General features: G+C 37.2%; 1 protein-coding gene across 2 annotated transcripts in view; it reads left to right on the forward strand.

The window, feature by feature from the left end:
• The window catches only part of mpp7a (MAGUK p55 scaffold protein 7a), a 116,193-nt gene that overhangs the window by 33,577 nt on the left and 60,373 nt on the right, over nucleotides 1-22,243 (forward strand). Inside the window, exons 1-3 of one of the 2 annotated variants that reach the window (XM_026276994.1) lie at nucleotides 7,751-7,811; nucleotides 10,576-10,694; nucleotides 18,412-18,489. In XM_026276994.1, coding sequence (XP_026132779.1) covers nucleotides 10,659-10,694; nucleotides 18,412-18,489 — 114 coding nt within the window. In that variant the 5' untranslated portion in view covers nucleotides 7,751-7,811; nucleotides 10,576-10,658. Of the gene's footprint in view, nucleotides 1-7,750; nucleotides 7,812-10,575; nucleotides 10,695-18,411; nucleotides 18,490-22,243 lie in introns of those variants that run through there. The other variant, XM_026276993.1, reaches the window with a different exon arrangement.

Here is a 22,243-nt window from a genome sequence, read left to right on the forward strand (position 1 = left end):
GTGAAATAACTGTTTTCTATTTGAATATATTTTAAAATGTAATTTATTCTTGTGATGACAGCTGAATTTTCAACACCCATTAGTCCAATCTTCAGTGCCACATGTTTATTCAGAAAACTGTATAATGTGCAGATTTGGCGCACAAGAAACATTAACTTATTATTATCAATGTTGAAAACAGTTGTGCGGCCTAATATTTTTTGGAAACTGTGATCATTTGGTTTTTTTTAATTCAAAGGGGTCCTATTATGTTTTTTCACTTTTTCAACTTTAGTTAGTCTGAAATGTTGCCGTTTGAGCATTAAGATCTACAAAATTACAAAGCTCAAAGTCCACTTAAAAAAGAAATATTTAACAGAAATCACTTTTCTAAAACTACAACAAACGACCCATGATATCACAAATATCGATGAATGAGATGAGACCTTTTTGAGCTGCACTAGAGAAGGCAATCAGTGTTATCACTATGTCACACTATGAAACACACTAGCTGGAACTATTTATATATTATATTATATTATATTATATTATACTGTAGGTGTTGTAATAATGTAAAATATGTGAAAAATAATGTGTTTTTCAAGTAACCTAGTATGAGAGCCTGTTCTAGTACACCCCCAAAACAAAATCAAGACTTTTGTAAAAGAGCATAATAGGTCAAGTGGTCGACCAAATTTTTTGACAGCCGATGCCGATATATTGGAAAGCAGAGGGGCTGATATAAAGTCAATAAATTTTTTTTATTATTATTATTATTCATATTTAACAATTTTGGATTATAAAATAAATGTGTAAAATAAAAATACTTTGGATGACAAAGTATTTTCATAAATATTTAATTAAAAAAAAAAAGCAAACACTTTAACCAAATCTTGATTGGGAATCATAATTTTCAAATAAAGCTAAGGTAACACTCATTTTACATACAGCACACAGTGAAAATGACATGAATATGACTGTGGGCAAATGCATGAAGTGAAGCATTATTTGAAATCACAAGTTTAAAGTTTAAAGCATTCAATTCAAACGGACCGACTGTCACACAGAGAACACACGATCATGCTGGATAAAAATACACACTTCACAAAATCTCACAGCTGGATTCGATTAAGTTTGCAAGGTTTGTGAAATAAAATGTTCATTAGTCATTCAAAGATTTGTTTAAGTTATATAAATGCATATTTGCTTAGTAATAGAAAGGCAAACATTATAATACTTTCTCGTTTGCCATCAACATTAATAATATAAAAACAGTCGTTATAATACTTTCTGTACACTTTAATTCCTTTGTTTAACCGTTCTATCTGATTATTAGACAGACTTCTATCCGTATTAGGCAGAACTGTAAACAATGACAGTAAACGAGAGAGAGAGAGTGTGAGCACTGTGTGCTCTGGCGCTGCCATTCTAAGTGCCATCAAAATAAAAGTCAGACACCCCGTCAAAATAAAAGAGACCATCGGCCAAGCAGAAAAACTTACCGGCCGATGTCAATATTTGAAAAATGCCAGATATCGGCTGATATCTATCGCCCTTGGCGATATCAGTCGACCACTAAATAGGACTGCTTTAAATAGAGTTCAAAAGAACAGAATTTATATTAAAAGAAAAGACATTTATAAATGATGAAAAAGATTTTCAGTCACTTTTAAACAATTTAATAGTAATGTTTTCGGTGTTTGGAGGCCATACTGCTATATAATTTGTAACTCAGATATACACTTTCTCTTCTCTTCTCTTTTTTTTCCTCTGCCCAAATCCCTCACTCAGTTCATTTCCTTTATAAAGAAGGGATTACCAAGTGAATGTAGTCCATTAGAAACTAATACCTAGTTGGGGTATAAAAGTCTGAGGGACGAGCACAAGGTTGCTGGGAGACATTTGGTATGGTTAGGTTACGTCTGCTGTGCATGATTCTGTCTTGCCCAACAGGTTTTTAATGAACACTTTGAAAGCCCAGTAAGCCACTGTGGAGCTGATAGATTAGAATCATTATACCTCTGGTGCCCAGAACGTTATGCCACTGCTCTTAATGTGTTAATGGCTGCTGTGCTGTTGTTGGACATCTGACATATGCCCCCACCACCCCCATCTCACACACACACACACACTTGCACACTTTATATGTTTCATTCATAAGACAGGAAATTGAGGTTTAATCACCAAAGCCCACTATAAATTGATCAAGGATGATTGCCACAAAGTTATTAGCTTGTTTCTGGCTCCTCTGGATCTGGTTCTCTCTCACTGAAACTCTCCTTCACACAGTGCCTGTTCTGTTCTAGTCTCATTCCTCTGTATTGACATGAAATGCTGTTCTTTTACCCCATCAGATGTATCCACTTTTTTTGTGTGGGTGTTTTGCTTCCTTGTGGCATTTGATTTCACTACCCTTGGGTGTCCTTGTGCTGACAGACCCATCCACCCACTACCTGTAAAATGTGTATGTGAGAGAACGAGAATCTGGTGTTGATGTCATATGATAAATGACTGTAATTCCTCTTGAATCAACTGCAAACTCAATCATCCTGTGCACTTCAGCTCACAGTCTACTGTTATACATAGTCATGAATCATGATATTTTTTTCCCTCCTAATTTCAGTCCAGATCAGTTCTGAATTCTTTTTGTTTGTTTGTTTATGGTTTTCTTCCTTTTTTAATTAACTTTAGTGCATTGTATTTATATTATTTGTATTATATATTTTATATATGAAAAATAAACAAATTAACAAATTTATTTTTAAATGTAAATGTTTTGTCATTTTTTTTATTCATTATATAATATATAATTCCATTATATAATTTATATTATAATATAATTTATTTTAAATATATGATTTAAAAAAAACAAAAAAACAAATATTTAAAACAAACAGCCATGCATTTAAAATGTATGAATACATTTAAAATACATTTGTTTCTTAGTATTTATTTTGTTAAATTAGATTTTTATTCAAAAATTTGTATCACTTTTATATTATTTTCTTTTATAATGTCATTTATTTATTATTTTGAGAAGCAGGAGTGGTTGTTCAGAGGGGTAGGTTGTCATTGTTTTCACTCTCCGTTCAGCCGCAGTGAAAGGAAAGCTCATTCCGTGGTTTGGTCCTCAGAGCTGCACTCCCACCTGCCTTCTCTACAGTCTGTTAGCCTGATCACTTTGAATCTGCCCTTTGATTGGAGCATCATAGCCCCTTACCAGGTTTTTATGAGCCGTATGAAGTTTTTACTGTGTTATTCTGGGCTGGCCTGCTCGTCTAATTATGATAACTCTCCCCAAGACCTCACTAAAAAGAGAAGAGCGCCATGTAGGCTCGAGAGAGACAAAAAGGGACACTTGGGAAATTTTAAGGACAGAAGTTCTTTAGCAGATAAGCCTCCACTAATGAAGATGAATTGATGTGTGACAGGTTTTATGCGAGAAGCTATCTGTGCAGGTATTCTACTTGAAACTGGAATTTGTTTTTTGATTAGTGTGTGTGTGTGGATACACTTATTTCCATAAGTCCTGTTCAGAAACAAGTGTATGGTGTAATGATGCTATTGTGCATAACGAGATCCATATTGAGCTCCATATTGTTTATCGTTCAGGTGCTGAGTCTCTCTTATGGCTTCAGCAGAGCACCGGCTGAATATGGCTGCAATGAGGGATATGACAGGAATGGCCATATTAAATTTCTTCTCGGCTAACAGTAAATTTTTCCATTCTGATGTCAAGAATGCAGAGCATCTGGGAGCAGAGGACAGAACGAAAGAGAGGGAGGGCGAGAGGAACGTTAGTAGCGGCAGCAGCATTCGCTTTGGGAGCACTTTATCGATTTCCAGCCATTTATCCTGCTCTTTTCCATCTCTTTTTCTTTTTCTCTCTCTCTACTGCCACAGGGATACAGAACTGTAACACAAGGATTTGTTGCCACTGGAATAGCTCCCTGTTTCCAGTTACATCAGAATGAAAATTTCCACTTCATTTTACCAAATGCAGGAGAAAGGAGAGGGAGAAAATCAGAAGGACAAGGAATTTCATTTATTTGTATTTTATTTTTATGTCTCTCTTTTCAAAGGATTAAGATATCTGTCGATGTAGACAAGCAGAATGAATATGCATCTGAATATCTGGTTTGTTTGCTGGAATGTTAAAAGGGTCTGAACATATTTATACAGTTGCAACAAAAACATTATTTTCGTAGATATGCAGAAGTCTTTATCACAGTACTGGGGTGTTGCTGGGAGGGACATTTTAGCCCAAGTCAAAAGAGGCCAGTGTTACGTGATATTTTGGCCTCATATGGAACCGGTCCCTTCTTCAGTGTAATAGCTATAATTTCAAAAACCCAACTTTAAATTCAAACTTGTCAGTTGTAGTCTTCTGTTATTTTTCTGCTGTGATTTGAGCTCTGATATAGACATGAAATGTGTACTGTCACAAGGAATCAGTGTGTGATTGGACCAAATCTTTCCAACAGGTGTTCAGATGGCTGCTTCAGGATCACATTCCCTTCTGTTCTGTGTAATCGCAGTAAAATAACAGAAATTCTGGACTCCGGAGATGCTCATGTTGAGGGATGGTTTGACCTTGGCTACTGTGCAGCTAGATCAGAAAAGAAGCAAAAAAGCCAATTTTTTCTGTGTCCACATGTTGACAAGCACTTAATGGCTCCAGAATGGAAGAAAAAAAAAGACCCAGGAATGACTGACTTAGGAATTTAGGAAACAAATGAACAGAATTGTGCAATATACTTTGTCATTCAAAATAAATATTTCGTTTTATTCAGCAAGGATGCATTAAATTGATCAAACACGCCAGTTAAGACATTTATAATGTTGCGTAAGTGGAGCACCAAATCAGCATAATTTCTGAAGGATCATGTGGAACTGGAGACTAGAGTGATGTCTGCTGAAATATCAGATTAGCATCGAAAGAATGGCACTTTAAAATACATAAAAATATTAGTATATTGCCACATATAAATGTCCATCACCAATGGCGATTTGATTTTAAAGGGATAGTTCACCCAACAATGTTAATTCATTCATTCAGAAGTCATTAATTACTTGCCCTCATGTCTTACCAAACCGTTAAGACCTTTGTTCATCTTCGTAACACAAGATGAACATTAAGATATTTTTAATGAAATCCGATGTGTACGATTTTATTAATAAAATATCCAAAAACTACTTGCACAGTGTGATATACTGCATTTCATGCAATTGTGTATTTATGGTATCCCAAAAGTTCCCGAAGATTTGTAAATCCAGATAATTTCCAATTTTAAATAATGCCGTGATCAATGACATAATATCTGCAATATCCTCAGTTTACGCTACTAGAAACTATGGTAACACATGGACACAAATGTTGCTGTACAGTTATTAAACTAAATCAATTACGGGTGTCGCGGATAAAATAAAAAAATTACATGTTAAGTGTTGTCTGCAGCATTAAATTTAAATCTGCTCAGTGTTGCACCATTATTATTATTTTTTTATGTTTTTTCAGTGCTACGCATTATAAACCAATCACACACAAGTGTGTTGAGCTTATGACTGCAGTGGCCAATCAGAGGCATTCAGATTAGTTTTTTTTTCAATGGCTGACTGAATTCAGCTCTCATGCACATTTTCTCATAGAAAACAACTAAGTGCAGATGTAAGTATAATATAAGAGATTATGGACTATTTTAACAATGTCCTTACCTTTCTGGGCCTTGAACATCTTACTTGCGTTGCTGTCTATACAGGGTGAGAAAGATCTCCGATTACATAAAAAATGTCCTAATTTGTGTTCCAAAGATGAATGAAGGTCTTACAGGTTTTGAACGAAATGAGGGTGAGTAATAAATGACAGAATTTCCTTTTTGGCTGAAATATCCCTTTAGATTAATGCCACAAATGTATATATTTTGTCACATTTGCAAGCATTTACGATGCAAAACAGTATAAGTTATGTGTTTTTTTTTTGCTAAAAGCAATAAGTAGAATAACAGGATATGCAGTGTATACAGTATTGATGTATAGGACTAAACACAATTTAGTGTGTAGCTGTGTGTGTGTATGATTGGAGTAGATGGTCCAGAACATGCTGGTATGTGTGAGATCCTGGGCAGGAACTCCATGCCTACTGTATACTCACAAAACATCTTAATGCTAAAAGTAGCTTATAACTAGCTGATTTAGGAGAAAATCGTACAATCGTACATGTTCTACAACGTTTCTATGAGTAAATCTCCGACAGAGACTATCAGCCAATCACTGTGTGCATAGTTAGTAAGCATGCTGGCACCATCCATAGAAACGAGGTCAACCCCACCATTACTTTTAGCTTAAGACTTCTCTCTATTCCTTAGTAAAAGTTTGTCTCAGCAGCTTTGTGATTTAGGTTTTAAGAGAAAACTCTTAGCTAAAAACTTTAACTTCTATTTAGGAGAACTCTTAGTGGTAAGGTAAAATGTTTTGTGAATATGGGCCCTGATGTGGTGGTGTGGTTTAAGAGACTGGAGCTGAGAACACAGCAATGAAACCTTGAAATGGACCCAGACTGCCAAATGAGCATGCATTTTTGTGTGCTTCATGCAAATCGGCCATTAAGAGACACAGATAACCCAAGAACAGATCAAAGGTTACAGCTTAACAGATATGTAGCTGGCTAGATGTATCTTATTTTGTATCTATATTTCTCTCTCTGTCTGTCTCTCTCTCCTACAATAATTTGTCAGCTCTGGAGGGCCTCTCTTTCTCTCTGTGGATGTAGGTTTTTCTGTTTTAGGAGGTAAATCAAAGAGAAAATGAATGGAAGTAAGCAGAGTGCAGCTGTTCTTGTTTTCACTTTTCCATTCAGTCGCTCTGTTTTCTCACTGACAGGCCTGAACCATGTTCTCTGAGTAGCACCTGAAATACTGACCCCGGAGGTGGTCTTATGCATGAGCGTGTGTTTGCCTGACATATATATTGCTTCACAGAGTCCGTCTCTCAGCGCTCGAAGGAGAGGAGCACGGCCCAGTGTTCATTTCCTGCCACACAGCTCACCGAGCCGTGTGTGTGAATCTTTTTGCACTATTGACTCTTGAACTCATCCAAACAAGACATTTAAAGAGAGCCATTTTTCTGTTTTCGAAATGTGGCCTGTGTTGTAAATCTATCCGGTTCTCTTTTTTCTGCCAGTTGTCCTCTTCCTGGCTAGTGTGAGGCCGACAGGAGCCAGACAGGGAGCAAACCGAGCATATTTCCCATGCGGACAGCCTCTTTTGTGGCATGCGTTTGTGTGTTTGCATGTGCTATCCTTGTTTCTTTTTACAGGTCTGTGTGTGAATGTCTTAAAATGTCTTGTGTTGTTCCAGAAAACCACCATGTTTGCGTGCATGTGCACTTAAAGGCTTGTGCGCATCTGTTCATGTTGTGTTAACTCCAGACAGTTTGGATGACCTCGCTGTTTTCCTGACAGGCTGTGTAATTAAAGTTGCTCTCCATGCCCTGCACTGCTGACCCATAATGTTGCGAATTTGAAAAGCAAGGCCTTCCGTCTTCCACTCCGCCCTGTTGTACTCCAGCTCCGCCATTGATGTCTAAAGAACGCTGTTATTTTCTGGAGGCCACTGGGAAGTGTAGGCGTGTGAAAAGGAAACGCTGCCTGGCACAGCATTCTTTCACATCCCGTCTGATATATTTGGCCTGGCAGCCAATAATGGTTAGTTTACACGGATCCTTTAATAGGCTGCTGGGACATAAGGTTAGATGTTGACTGCTAAACTCAGCCTGTGTCTTGATGGTCAGCAGTCGGAAGAACAGTGTTGTAGAATGACTGACTAAAAGTATTGGTGAGTAGCGTGACAGTATCTCAGCTGGGCAAACAGGGTAGCTTTTCCAGTAACAAGCTGCTTTGACCAATAAGTGGTTAAGTGAGAGACAGTGCTGTTTTTAATGTCACGTTGCAGCTGAGTTAGCTGTGGCTATAATCGAATTTGCTTGGTGAATCTATTCAAACAGTTACTGTAAAAGGAAAAAAATAGATTCCCAGATTTAGGATTCATGGAACTTGTCATTTTCATTGTCGTTGTCATTGTGCAGCATTTTACCTGTTCCTTTTAGGAGAACCTTTGTTTAAAGACAGCTGTTTGTGACAGTTTTAAACCGGCATTGTGATTTAGGGGAAGATTACATAGTAATTTTCTGTTTTACAGTGTAAATGTATGATTTCGGTACCTTGTATGTAATATTGTCACATACATTTAAAAAAAATTGCACATTTAAAAAAATATATTATTGTCCCCTTGAAGGTAGGCTATACTTATAGTATAGTTTGCACATAAATAAATAGTACTTGCAGCATGTTAAAATCATGTAGACTTACTTTGTGTTTTAAATGTACCTTTAGTGTAAAACCTTTTTTGTACTGTATTTTTTTTTATTTAAAATTTACCTACATAAAATTAGATGCATTTTAGCAGGGGATAAAGTAAAAGTAAAGGCAAGGCAAGGCAAGGCAAGGCAAGTTTATTTATGTAGCACATTTCGTACACAATGGTAATTCAAAGTGCTTTACATAAAAGAAAGTAAACAAGAACTTTAGAAAAGACAATGTGTCTCGATCACTAAGCATGTGTTTGCAGGAATTTTGTTACATTTATTTATGAATGTTTTAATAAATGTTTAACAAACTAACATTTATTCAAAATTAATGAAAAAAATTGTAGGAACAATTGAAACAACAGTATTTACATACTCTGAGTGGCCTTATTTATAATCATGTTAAGAAGAATCATGTAAGTTACACCCCTAGTATGTATGTATGTATGCATTTATGTACAGTTGCAAATCAAAATTATTCAACCCCTTTGACCCTCAAGGCATTTTGCTGCGGCAAACAAAATTTTATGAAACAATTTAACAAAGGCATCAGTAAAGTATTAGAGAGAGTTTGTTAATACACTTTTGAGTGATTCTGAGAATGGAACACTGATGAATCATTATGAAATTCAAATTGGCTCTAAACATTCATGTTCAAAATTATTCATTTGACACACTTGCCCCGCCCCAGACCTATGTGGATCATCTGTTATTTCATACAGTCGACTGATGTCTAATATGAGGCAGAGCAACAACTTACTGCGTGATGGAGCCTAGAGGATATGCCTAAAATTCAAGATATGGCTCAAAATGCCCGTTGAGTGAGTGCAAATGTGATGCATCTTATACAACAGTTCATTAAGAAGTTAATATTGTGTTATTTTAGACACAATGTTGCCTGTTTTGCTCAGTTTTGCCAACAAGAAGGTAAAGACAAAGCAGAACTGTTCATCTCCGAGCAACCCGCAGCGTTTTGATCTAATTTCTTAATCCATGTTTTGAACGAATTTGGTAAACCATTTGGCACGTTGAACCATTGGCATATGCATTGACTTTGAAGCGGCTGCACAGACCGATTGGTGTATGACATCAAAGTACCGCGAGAATGATTCAAAAGCACAAGGAGTCATCTGCTCTCTAAAGCTCTTGCGGTTATTTGATGTCACACACCGATCAGTCTGATGGTGATGACCCACTTCAAGTTGAACAAGCCTAATGATTCAATGAACCATTCATAAAGAACCATTTTCTTCACTCCTGAATGAATCAGCCATTTGAACGAATCAAATGAATGAATAAATGACTCGATGACTTAATCATTAAGACATTTACCACCACTTACTGGCAGTTTTAGTTTATTATTTAGAGTATCATTTCATTAAATAAATTATTTTATATTTTCATAGTAATAATCATACAATTAAGAAAATTAATTATTAAAGTTATAGTTCACCCAACCAAAAATCATTTACTCACATGGTCCAAAAGAGTAGGCTATAATGTATGTAATCAATTTTATCAAACAAAATATTTCTTGCTGAACCTACTTTTTGTAATGCCTGTTTGATGCTTTACACGACAATGATTTTAAATGATCTTTTCAGAGTATTTTTTCCAAATTTGTTGTGCAATTAATTAGATTAATTAATCACCACATCATGTAATTAATTAGATAAAAAATTGTAATCGCTTACCAGCCCTAATTAATACTTATAAACCTAAATATATTGTTTTCCAGGATATTGGTATCTGAATTGGCGGTCAAAAAACATTATCAGTCGACCACTAATTTTCTGTGTGTTTTTTATATCTATATAAGCATGTCAAAGATATTATGGTGTGTTTATGCTTGGTAAACATCACAGACATTTTGATTCACAGTTCCAGTTGTGATTCCTAGAAAAACAGATATTCGCCAACAAAGGGAGGAAGTGAGATACAGCCTGGGAGAGGAGCGTTTTTACAACCCTCAGTTTGACCCATTGGGCATGCTAAAGTAAACCATGATGTTGTCATTGTTATTTTATTAGTGTACTGATGTTTGATAGCTATAATAATGTCACATCATGTTAGAAGGTTTCACTGACAGAATAATCTTTATAGCCTATCTGTCATGCCTCAGGTGTCTGTGTTAATTCAGATTTTCTGGGTCTTGTTTTTATCTGTCTGTATTTTCTCTTTGGGTATTGGCTGTGTGTGTCTGGGTGTAATGTGTTTCCTGTATTTCCTCTGCAGGTCTGTATGAGCTGTTGTCTGTACTGCCGTCTCAGCTGCAGCCTCATATTGAGAGCGCAGATGACCGCTCTTTTCTACACGCTATGTTTGGGGAGAGGAGTCTACATTCATTGGTCAAGGTGAGTGTGTGTTTGTGTGTGTGTGTGTCCAGTGTTAGACATAATCTAATCTATAAGAGGTGTTGTAACACACTAGGTCACTAAATCTCTCTCTCTCATCTTGTTGCATCGATGATTGTGCGTTGTGTTGTTTAATTAGAGATTTATATTGAATGTTAACTTTTTTCGGACTTCAAATAGCATGTATGCCATGTTACTGCTAAATCAAAATCTGCGGTAAAGGCCAGTTTTAATTGTATTTGTAATTTAAATTCTTTTCTTTCTTCCTTATTGAATTTTATTATCAGGCTTGTCCCTTTGAGTGTTGAAGTTTTCACATGCCACTTGTAGGAAATCAGTTTAGTCAGGTTGTGCAGTGCCTGTGCTTATCAAATTTCACTTTTTTTTTTTTCAAATCTTTTTTGACTTGTCCATTTTTCTACCCCTCTGGTTTTATTTTTTTATTTTTTTATTTTTTTGTCTTTTAATGGTCAGTTACTCATGTCATTGATACTATGGTACTTGGGCCCATTCGTAATACATTAAGTTGACTACTAATATGTCCCATTGTACCCTGGATTTTAAGTGCTGTGGACTGAGCTGGCTTGTGCTTTAGAAGTGCTCAACATAACCGTCTACCTGCAGAGGCAGAGGACTTCTGATTGGCAGGACAGCGAACCACAGTCTGAGCCAAAGACCTCTGCTCTCTTCTCTCTATGCAATTAAAGCAGGTTTTCACACTTGTCCAGCTGCACTCTGTTCCTCTGCCAAGTTGCCACTCCAAAGAGACTTACAGGAAATTTGACACAACCTGTAATTTCCACCTTGGTTAGGTGCATGTGTATCTATATAAGACGTGAGAGAGATTTTCCTATAAAATAATTCTAGTGAAAGGTAAACCTGTTCTTTCCCAAGAAGTTTTAAATCTTTACTATAAAGTTAGATCAGCTTAATTTTTTATTTTATTGCTATTACACTATTTTACACTTTTATATGTGGATTTTTTTGTGTGGATTTTTTTTAATAGTAACAGCTTATCAGAGTCCGCTATGAGGTCTATGGAAACATGGGGAAAATGACTACCTGAGAACTTTGGCATGTAGTTATGGTTTTGTAGAATTTTTTTCTTACTTTATTTTCCTAGTTTCATTTGACCTTGGCAAACCCAGTCAAAAAATAAATAAATAAACGGTTCTACTCTATATAGAAAGCTTTAATATGGTTAGAGTCAGGCAGTTTAAATCTCACACTTATCTACTTATCAGTTTATAGCACAGATGGATATATCTGCCCTACTGTTGAATCTGAGACGCTGAAAATGTATTTGTTGGAGACCCAGTCACTGGCAGTTCTGGCTATACGTTTTCCTACTTAACACCGAGCCACCATATTAATGTTTGTGAAGTCTCTTAAAGAGCAGCTGGTGTCTGATTCCGATTCTTTATAATCCGTATTCTGCATCCAAAATAAATTCCCAGAGTAATACAAGCCTTTAGCATTCAGTGTCTGGACTCTGCAAGCTCCAGAGTCAACAACGGCATATCTCTATGCACACATACACACATATGCTTGAGTGAGAGTGTGTATTTTTTATGTGCACGCACATGTGCGTTTGTCAGAAATACTGAATGTGCTTGGGATGGAATGCAGACATATGTAGTATACTGTATGTTTAATCCATAAAGCCACTGACGTCTTGCATTATACTCACAATTAGAGCACTAGTGCTTGGTTACAGACACAAGGGGCAAGGACAAGACCTCATCTGAGGAAAGCATTTCTCATACAAGCCAATGTGAGATCATATACTGCTTTTACATGACAGGCACCTTTTTTCTTATTCTTTCATAAGGAAAATGTGGTCTCCCAATTTTGGATCTTTCTGCTGTGTTCACAGTGCTGTAGCTTTCAGAAATCTAAATTAGTGCATTTCAAGTGCCACACATACCATGAAAAAGTGCCATTCCTTCGGTTTTATGAGTTGTGAAACTAGATATTAGAAATGGGGAATGCCACACATCATTGCAAAGATGTTTGCCCTTCATTTCTGGAACAGATATACAGGTTTAAATGGTAATCTTATTGAAGTTTAAGTTCTGACATGTACCTTTTACCCAGAACATTAACCAGTGTATTTTTTGTACTTTTCATAAAGATGAGATAAAAAGGTATGTGTCACACCCCTCCTGGATGGTGGGGTTTGTGTAAACATCCCTCTTTGACAGGCATCTCACAGTCAAGCCCATCTGTCTGCAGGCTTTTCCTGTCTTGCTCTCTGAAGGTCTGTGATCAGTTTAAGCGTGAGGTGATGAGGTGCAGTAGGGCCGCTGGTGCGGTTATGGGCCATGCATCTGACCGTCAGAGTTACATGATCCAGCTGCTCTGGTCACTTTGAGACAAGCGGAAGAGAAGAGGTCAATATCATTTCAACTTTACGAATGTTAGCACTAGCCCAGAGCAGAAATACTATACTGCAAATGCATGCCATCGCCTTACAGCTCACTATCTCTCTGACCCTGTTTACATGTGGTGTTAAGATTTTTAATCCATCTCTTTTGAACACTTTCAACCAATTGGTTAAGGTCCATGTGTGGCCCTTTTCTGATCTATAGATCTAAAATTGCATAAGGATGTGCAATTTACATATGAATGTAATTTCTTTTACAGTATTTTTCTAATACTTTAAATTCTATTCAAAACTGTACATTTACAAGCATTGTCTGTAAGTTCACAACTTTTATACAATTAATGACAATTAAGAGTAATTTTCCTTTTTATACAGAGTTCATATAAAATTATGAAAGTAATCTGTAAATATACGTTTTTAGCTTGTTATAATAAAGATCTATGCACTTACTAATGGTTTAATATTCTTCTTTGTAATTTTAAGGTCAATCATCTTAGTTTTAAATTTAGCTATTTTTACATACAGAATCTTAGAAACGCCTAGTCTGTTTTTAAGAGTGCAAAGCTGCACTGCTGTCCAGGTTGAAACTTTCAGACCTCTGCCTGAACCAGTTTGAACCACACACCAGTTGATTCAAATTGCTTTACAAAGAAAATTTTGAATAGAGATGAGAAAAGCACACATTCTTTTGCAACCTCAAACTCCCCAAAAGCCACCCATCAGCTTTCACAAACACACGCATATGTCATACAAGCATTATATGTTATCTGATCACAATGTGCATTTGTTTGTAGTGTTTGAGAGAAACCCTAGAGACTTTTGAAACTAGAAAAAGCAGAACAAGTGGAAAAGGGTCTGAAAGTACTGGAATGTATCCCAGCATGCAATATGTGCAAAACACGCATTCAAATATGGACGATTTAGAATGCTTAATTTGTCAAATGTGCATGTCATTGTATTATAGAAAAAACATCTTGCTGTGAGGTGGCAGGACTAACAACTTGTCATCATGCTGCTGCAAGCACTACAGCGTTGAAATGAATGAAAGTATATGCTTCATGAAACTGTTCAGTTATTGTTGTATTAGGTGGACTGCAAGGCCGTCAGTGTTCATGATGGAACATTGCTCTGGCTACGAGCCATGCAGACTGTCACTTTCTGTGGTGAGAAGTTTAGCATTTTCAGTTTACATTGTCCTGTTTAACGATCAAGTTTGAATATACATCTGTTGGAGTGTGTGCCCCACGGCTTGGCTTGTGCAGTTCTGCTTTGGTCGGTCCACTAGTAAATAATGGCTTTTACATTTATTATTTCATGGATTATTTTAAAACTGCTAAATTCATATTTTACGTAAAAAACGTGAATGTGGACACAAATGTGATATGTCACACATGGAATTCTGGGAATGCCAGTTTATGACCTGTTCTTGTGTCTATTCTTATTCACTTCTCAAAACTGTAAATTTGACAATACATTTTATTGTAAAATTACGATGTTTCATTACAGTTTACCATATACTGTATAGTAAGTGAACTTGCTCTTAAATAATGTTATAGTTTTTTACTGTAGCATTTGTGTTGCACCATCATCATGTGGCCATATATTTGTTTTTGTTTTTTTAATTACAGTGGTAGTATAGACATTTATAACGTTAACAGACAAAAATGTTTTCAACATTGATCATATTGTGAGGAAGTTGTGGCATAATGGTTAGAGTCGGACTCGTAACCCAAAGGTCTCTGTACCGGCAGGGATTGTAGGAGGGGGAGTGAATGTACAGTGCTCTCTCCCGCCTTCAATACCATGAGTGAGATGCCCTTGAGCAAGGCACCGAACCCCCAACTGCTCTCCGGGCACCACAGCAAAAAATTGATGCCCACTGCTCCGGCTGTGTGTTCACGGTGTGTGTGTGTGTGTGTTCACTTAGGATGGGATAAATGCAGAGCAATAATGATGAGTATGGGTCACCATACTTTAAGGCTGTGATATTAATCGCATTTGATTGTCATGCGCATATTGTCAGTGAAGTCGGTCCCGTGATTTGTAGAACACCATCACAGAATCATGACAATTGAATACAAATAAATGCACAGCCCTACAATTCTTGTCCACGTCACATTCACTTGAAAAAAAAAAATCTAAATATTTATGAGCACCAATTAACCATATTAGGATGATTTCATGTGACACTGAAGAATGGACAAATGGCTACTTTAAATTCAGCTTTTCTATCAAGGAATAAGATTTTAATAATGTAAAATGTAATAGTATTGCTATTTTTACAGTGGATAAGCATATAAAAAACTTTGAACTAACCCCAAACTATTGTAACATTAGTGTAAGTTTTCCAAATCAGTCTAAAATAAGGTTTCCTTTAATCTAGAATTCTGTCTTAAGGCCCGTTCACACCAAGCACGATAACGATAAAGATAACGATAAAGATATAGTTCTAAATATCGTTCTCAATATTAAAGAATAGCAGAGTCCACACTACAACAATAACGATAAAGGCATAGAGAAACGGTATCGTTGGAATCATTTTCAGAACGATTTTTTTCCAGCTGATGAACGATACAAACATTGACATCCAATCAGAATCCACCCTGCTATAACGAGCTTGAGGATTTAAAGCGGCAGACGCACGTGCGCTCTGAATACACAGACGATATCGTTCGCTGGTGTGGACGCTAATATCGTTATCTTTATAGTTCTCGTTCTTGGTGTGAACGGGGCTTTAGAAGGGGGCTGCTTATGTAGATAGTACCCAGCAAGGCTGAGCCTTTTTGTTTGATGCTTTCTTTACTCATCTCCCTCTTCTTTGCCCATTTTTTTTTCTCCCCTTTGTCAAATTCCTTGAATTCCACATCAAATTTCCTCTCCTCCATATCTGTCAGCGTTCAGTGTAATTGTGTTTAAAGCTGTGTTTGTTTGGCTGCAGAATGCTCTTGGAGGACCCGGAGGCCAGACTGGCTGCCGTTTCTCTCACCTGCTTATGTTCTCCACTCATGTTTTTTCAAGGGCCTGTGGGTATTGAACGTCTGGTCCAAGAGGATTTAGACACGGCTCCATTGTAGCATGTGATCTGAACCTTGACCACAAAATATAGTGTGTTTACCGAAGCATCGCTTTGTTTATTCATGTGCTTTAATACTTATTTCTAAAGTGTCAAGCTGGAGATAAGTATAAATGACAACATTTTATGATGGCTATTCAAAGGAATCCCTAAATGTTGCGTTTTAGAGGGTGTTCACATCAGATGCATTATTCCAATCCAAAATAGTCGGACAGAATGCTACCATTTGCAAGGACCTCGAAGCAGTTTTAACTTGTACTGTATTTAGTTGTATTAGTTTTGAATTATATATTGCGGTCTCTAAATCCATCTTTTTTAAAGCATAAAAATATTGAAGCTATATGTGGTCAGTTCAGTGAGGAGAAACCACACTAATCGACTCAACTAGCCTAACAGCCATGACCGATTCACATTGTTTTTCATCCTACTGTGCAATTTTCAAGTCTGCAAAATGAAGCGATTGTTTATCGGTCTGCAAGGTCTCTGTGATGTAGTGGAATAATTGTGCACTAATGATTGAAGGTATTACTCTGATTCATTGCTCTCATTTCCTGCCCTCTCTTTACTGTGGAACGTGAGCTATGATCAGTGTAAGGTCTCTGTAATGGATTTTAAATGTCTGCTCCCTGGCGCTCCTCTGTGGACAGGCAGGTATCTGGAGAACGGCCCGAGCTGTAAATAAAAGCATTGAATCTCACTCAGCCTCTGATGGAATCTAAACTGTACAGAGCAAAACCGCTCCGCCACGGCTCAGACGGCCTAAACAGATGGACAGTTACGTTCCATCCTTCACCAGATCCCACATTCCATTCCTCCTCCACCAAGTGTGTATGAGTCTGTGTGTGTCTGAGTGGATAAGAAATATTATGTCTCTTTTCTTCGCCTGCGAGCGTGTTTGCCGGTGTGCGAGAGATTCCACTTCTACACCGCTGCTGTAGTAACAGACAGTGACCCCGTTCAGAGTTCAGTACGTGTTGAGGGTTGCAAACGGAGTGATGAAGAAAGCACAGATTGTTCGTCACGGGCCCCGGCAACAGTTCTTACCACGGCCAAGCTTCGCCACATCACAAACGGCTCTGCAGAAGGAGATCCAGAAAAACTGCATCTTTGGCTGTCTTGGCCCAAGTTGATCCAAGCTCATAGCGTTCCCTTCCCTCTCCACTTCTCTATGACAACCAGCCCGGTGGCAGAGTCGTTTGTCTCGTCTCGATAAATATTTAGTCCCCTTGGTAGCAGTTGAATTTCTCTTTCACTGCTGTTTGCTGTTACATAATATTTCACAGGACAAATTCCAGTCTAAACGTGCTGGTATGTTCTGCATGGCTCCCAACCATGATGTTGTCCTGGTACCACAATTTCAGCAAGAATATTACACAACCAATGCAATACACAGCTGTTAAAAACATGTCAGAAAACAGTCTTTGCTTTTTAGTTTTTGTCAGAATACTTAGATCGTACTACATATTCTCTTTTTTGTGTGTTAATCGTCTGTGTTTAACCTGCTTATGATGTCTACATCATACATACAGGATATTCAGTTAAAAATACATAAAGTTCGATGGGTTGTATCCATTGCATCATGAAGAAATTGTTATTTGGCTTTAGAGATGCTTTTTTTTATTTTATTTGTATTATTTTTTTCTCTGTATATTTATGTTGGATGTTTTCTTTGTGCATAGTATAATTTTTATACATTTTAAATTACATTTGTGAACTATTACCTTACCTTGGTTAACCTTAAAAAAAGAGTTGATATAATTGAATAATAAATAATGAATTTAATAATACTTTTAAATATAATCTTATATCTGTATCAGATTTTCATGCTGCACTTTATAATGTTGGAATGTCTAAATTTTATAAAACTGAAATTGTTTTCAGTGTTTTATTTTAATATATTTAGGTAAAATTAAGTAGAATTCTAACATTGTCCATCTGTTTATTGACCAACCATTAAAATAATTATTGGCTTAACGGTTTCATATAGAATTTCAATGGTAAGTCCTTCATTTGGCTATTGGTTAACATTGTCCAATATCTGTGTGATGTGAGTGGAAAAGTCATTTGTTGTCAGAATTTGTTAAAAGATTGTTAAAAATTACGTTGTTTATTTAGGTAAAAATGAATAGTTCCCAATAAGACCAGGAACATTGGACAGTGCACATTGGAAAGTAAACATTAGTAAAGTAAACTAGGTCAGTTTAGATTCCACAATGACTTTAAGTGATCACTCTGTATCCTGTTTCACTGCCTATTAGATCCATGAGAAGTTACAGTGTTATGAAGACCGTGCTCCAACTCCAGTACTGGACAGCGCCGGCTCACTGGCTCAAGACGTAAGTGAACCACATGCACACACTTCCTGTTAAAAACCAAAACACTTTTATGCTCATAAACTTTACACACTTCTACATGAATAAACACACGCACACATGCACAACGTGTGCCTGTGAAAACACATACACAGACGTCTCCCAGCATGTCTAGCTTAAGGCTGACTCCAGGAGGAACTTGTCATTAAAGGAAAGAAAAAAGATGGATGGATGTCTGGGGCAGAGAACACAAGTAGATGGGCTGCAGATGAGAGTGCGAGATGAGGCGTGGAGTATTGTGTGTGTCTGCATAAGACATTAGTCATCAGTGTTATAAAACACTCAACGTGTAAACTCTCAACGGCTTGCATAATGTAAACTGACTACTATATCAACATGGCCGCATAGACATACACACACACACAAACCTATGTAAACTTTGAAGAGTTTACTCTGGATATGATCACATAGAGGAAAGACAAAAGGAAAGAACACAAAGGCGATTCAGAGAAGAGCATCTCGGGTCATCACTGACTTTATTATGGGCAAAAATGCACTTTGGAATAGTCTGGATATTCAAAGCATTTTTGCAATAAAGGATGCAACTTCTGTTTAAACTGTTTTGTGCTCAAATCTACATCCTAGAAAAGCTAATCAGCTTTGATACATGTCGGTTTCCTGTTCACTCATCATGTCTCAGTGGGCGGTGGCAACTACCCAGATTCTGTTGCCATAAAACTCGACTTCCGTTACGGAACCTTCTCAACCTGCAGCTCAGATCCGCCCCTCAGATTTACACTTTCCTTCGGTGTCCCTGAAGGTCCCACACACGAAGAACCCGATATCTGCGTGTGCGTGCGGATGAGGTCCATCAAAGGGTCGAACAGCCAAAGCAACCAAATTACTCGGAGCCCCCTCATGTGTTTTTTCATACGTATCGTTTTCATCCATTGCTGTGATGTATATACGGCGCGCTGCTGTTTTGAACGCTGTAGTGGGTTTGCCGCCACCGCTCATTCGAGTGTAAAGTTTCGCTAATGGAGCTTTAATTTATAATGTAGCATAAAACGCCATTTTAACCCCGCCTGGCCCAAGATGCTGTCTAGCACTGACGCAGCAGGCAAGCACCTCACACACACATTTCCACAGAAAAGCTTTAGCAGAGATGAAATACAACAGTGTGAAGTTTAGCAGCAGGTGTGCAGTTCTCATTCTGGCCACATGTTGGCAGTAAAGAATGCTACTTCCACAAGCAGGTCTCAGTCTGAATAAAAACAATCATTACAGACCTCATCGTCTCCCGGGTGTCTACCATTAGACTGTGGAAAAATGGAGCGCTGCAGAACTGCTCATACCTCTCAGATGCAGAAGCCTGTTCTGGAGACGCCAGGCAAGCAAATGCATAACAACTGTCAGATTACACCAGAGCAGCGAAACGATGTCCCTGATTGATTAATAGAAACTGCTTGTAGAGTTATTTTAGATGATCATCTATTGACAAAAAATTCAATAAAATTGCAGCTTTCCAAATGATTTTGACAAAAACAGGCAACTTTGTATGAAATTCTAATTTGCAATAAATATTCGTCCGCAATTTTTGGGACATATTATCAAAAATCAAGAGACTTGTTTTGAAAGAGATTTAAGTTTTTGGTTGATTAATCTCTAAAACACAATTGTCAGTAAATAGTTTCAAGTCTTTAGACACTTAATGGCACTTAAAGGTACAATTTGTAAGATATTTGTAGTGAAATATCCAAAAACCACTAGGCTAGTGTTATATATTTTGTCCAGCTGATTACTTACAATATCTGTAATGTTTTCAACTACTTGTAAATCATGAGAAAATTCCCATTCTAGACAGTGACACGGGGCAGTGCAGTCGCCTGTCAATGACGTTAGTTACCCTTTGTTACTGCCTTTACTGATGTAGAAACCACATGACAACAGTGTCGTGGACAAATGCGGAAGTAGCTTCGCGACAAACTTCAACTAGAAAGAGATGCTGATCTCGCTTGTGTTTTACTTGACAGGTGAGTTGTTTTGATTCGTATCTTTACAGAAAATGTATGCTATTATAACGATCAACAAGATTAGTATTATGGGGCATACATGCCAAACGCGGGGCACATCGTCTCTAGACCCGCGCGAGGACGCGTCTGATCCATAGTCTGATCACGTCTTTGCATTGACTTTGTATGTAATCTACTCGCGCAAATAGTTGAACTCGTGTTAAATCCATGATTTATCTTTCTGACTGATTGATGGCCGTCAGCAGTTGGGTCGAAGACAACAAATCCCATCTTTCCACACTCCTCCTTAGCGTCATCAAACCACGCGATTGTTATTGTTTTGGTAGTGCCCTCTAGTGGCAGGTCTTACAACCTGTACCTTTAATGTCTCATTGCAGTTGCTTTTGAAAAATTTTCACAATCTTTTAAATTAATCTTAAACAATATATTGTTTTATAAATTTAATCTTTTAGTTTTCGTGGTGTTTTCTTTAAAATAATGAGACATGGATATTTTGTACTGGTTATCTGATATGGATTTTTAAAATATATATCCAATATAAAATAATACAGTTTAAATAGACACGTAACAATTGCTGCAGTGACATTTGTTAATTATATATAACGGGTGGCAAATGTTGTTCCTGGAGAGCCGCAGTCCTGCAGAGTTTTGCTTCAACCCTAATCAAACACATCTGAACAGGCTAATCAAGGTCTGAAGGGGTACTAGAAAGCTACAGGTAGGTGAGGATTAATTAGGGTTGGAGCTGAACTCTGCAGGGCTGCGGCTCTCCTGGACCGGAGTTCACCACCCCGATATATAATATTCAGTATATTAATTAGGGGGAAAAAATTACTAAATAATTAATTGAAAACAATTATTATGGTTTAAAATAAACCGTAAACTAAATAGATTCAAACTTTAAACAGCAACTTTTTTTCATTCTGTTACAGTATTATTCACTGATAAATAAACTGGTAAAAACATGGGTAAAGTGCAACTGAATAAAAAGTGCACTCAGTATTCTGGTAAGTCTGTGAACTGGGTATCATATTTTCTCAATGACCAGAAAACTTGTTTTTACATACAGTACACAATAAATATGATACGAATATGACAATAATTGAAAACTGGAAATAGAACAGCATAATTTGAAATCAGGCATTCAAAATGAATCTTTTAAGCTTGTCCTGTCCACATCCAATTCACACAGATGGACCGTCATGCGCATACTACACGTTTTTATGCAGGATACAGCTGGATTTGCCAGCATTTGTGAGGTTCATGGTTAAGTAATTATTAGATATTCAAAAATTCAGTTTATAGACTTAAATAACAAATATTCTTACATTTTTAAGCACGCACAAGCTGTTTTTTTGTGACCTCTGCTTGCTATGACATCAGCTCCAGTGGATGGTACTGTATGTATCTATTGTACACATCTCACTAAAGGTCACGGTCACCATTACTCAGTTGAACGTCACCTCCCATTTGGTTGGTTACTGGAAAAGTCTTCTGGCATCCTAAGGGAGCGATTCTTTCAACACTGATTACAGCATTTTAGCAGAATCGCTCCACATATACACCCAGAACCAGAGTGAGTGGGGTCAATAATAAGCTTGTGGCCCAGGAGTAACACTTCAAATGGATCTGGGGAACAAGCCCATCTCTCTGTGTCTCTTTCCTCGCTGAGAAACAGTAACGTGTCTCTGTGCCTCATTTAGTGTGCATCTGCGCTGCTATAAATCTCTCAATCTCTTAAACAT

The sequence above is a fragment of the Carassius auratus genome, chromosome 12 (genome assembly GCF_003368295.1).
Source record: "Carassius auratus strain Wakin chromosome 12, ASM336829v1, whole genome shotgun sequence".
NCBI lineage: Eukaryota > Metazoa > Chordata > Actinopteri > Cypriniformes > Cyprinidae > Carassius > Carassius auratus.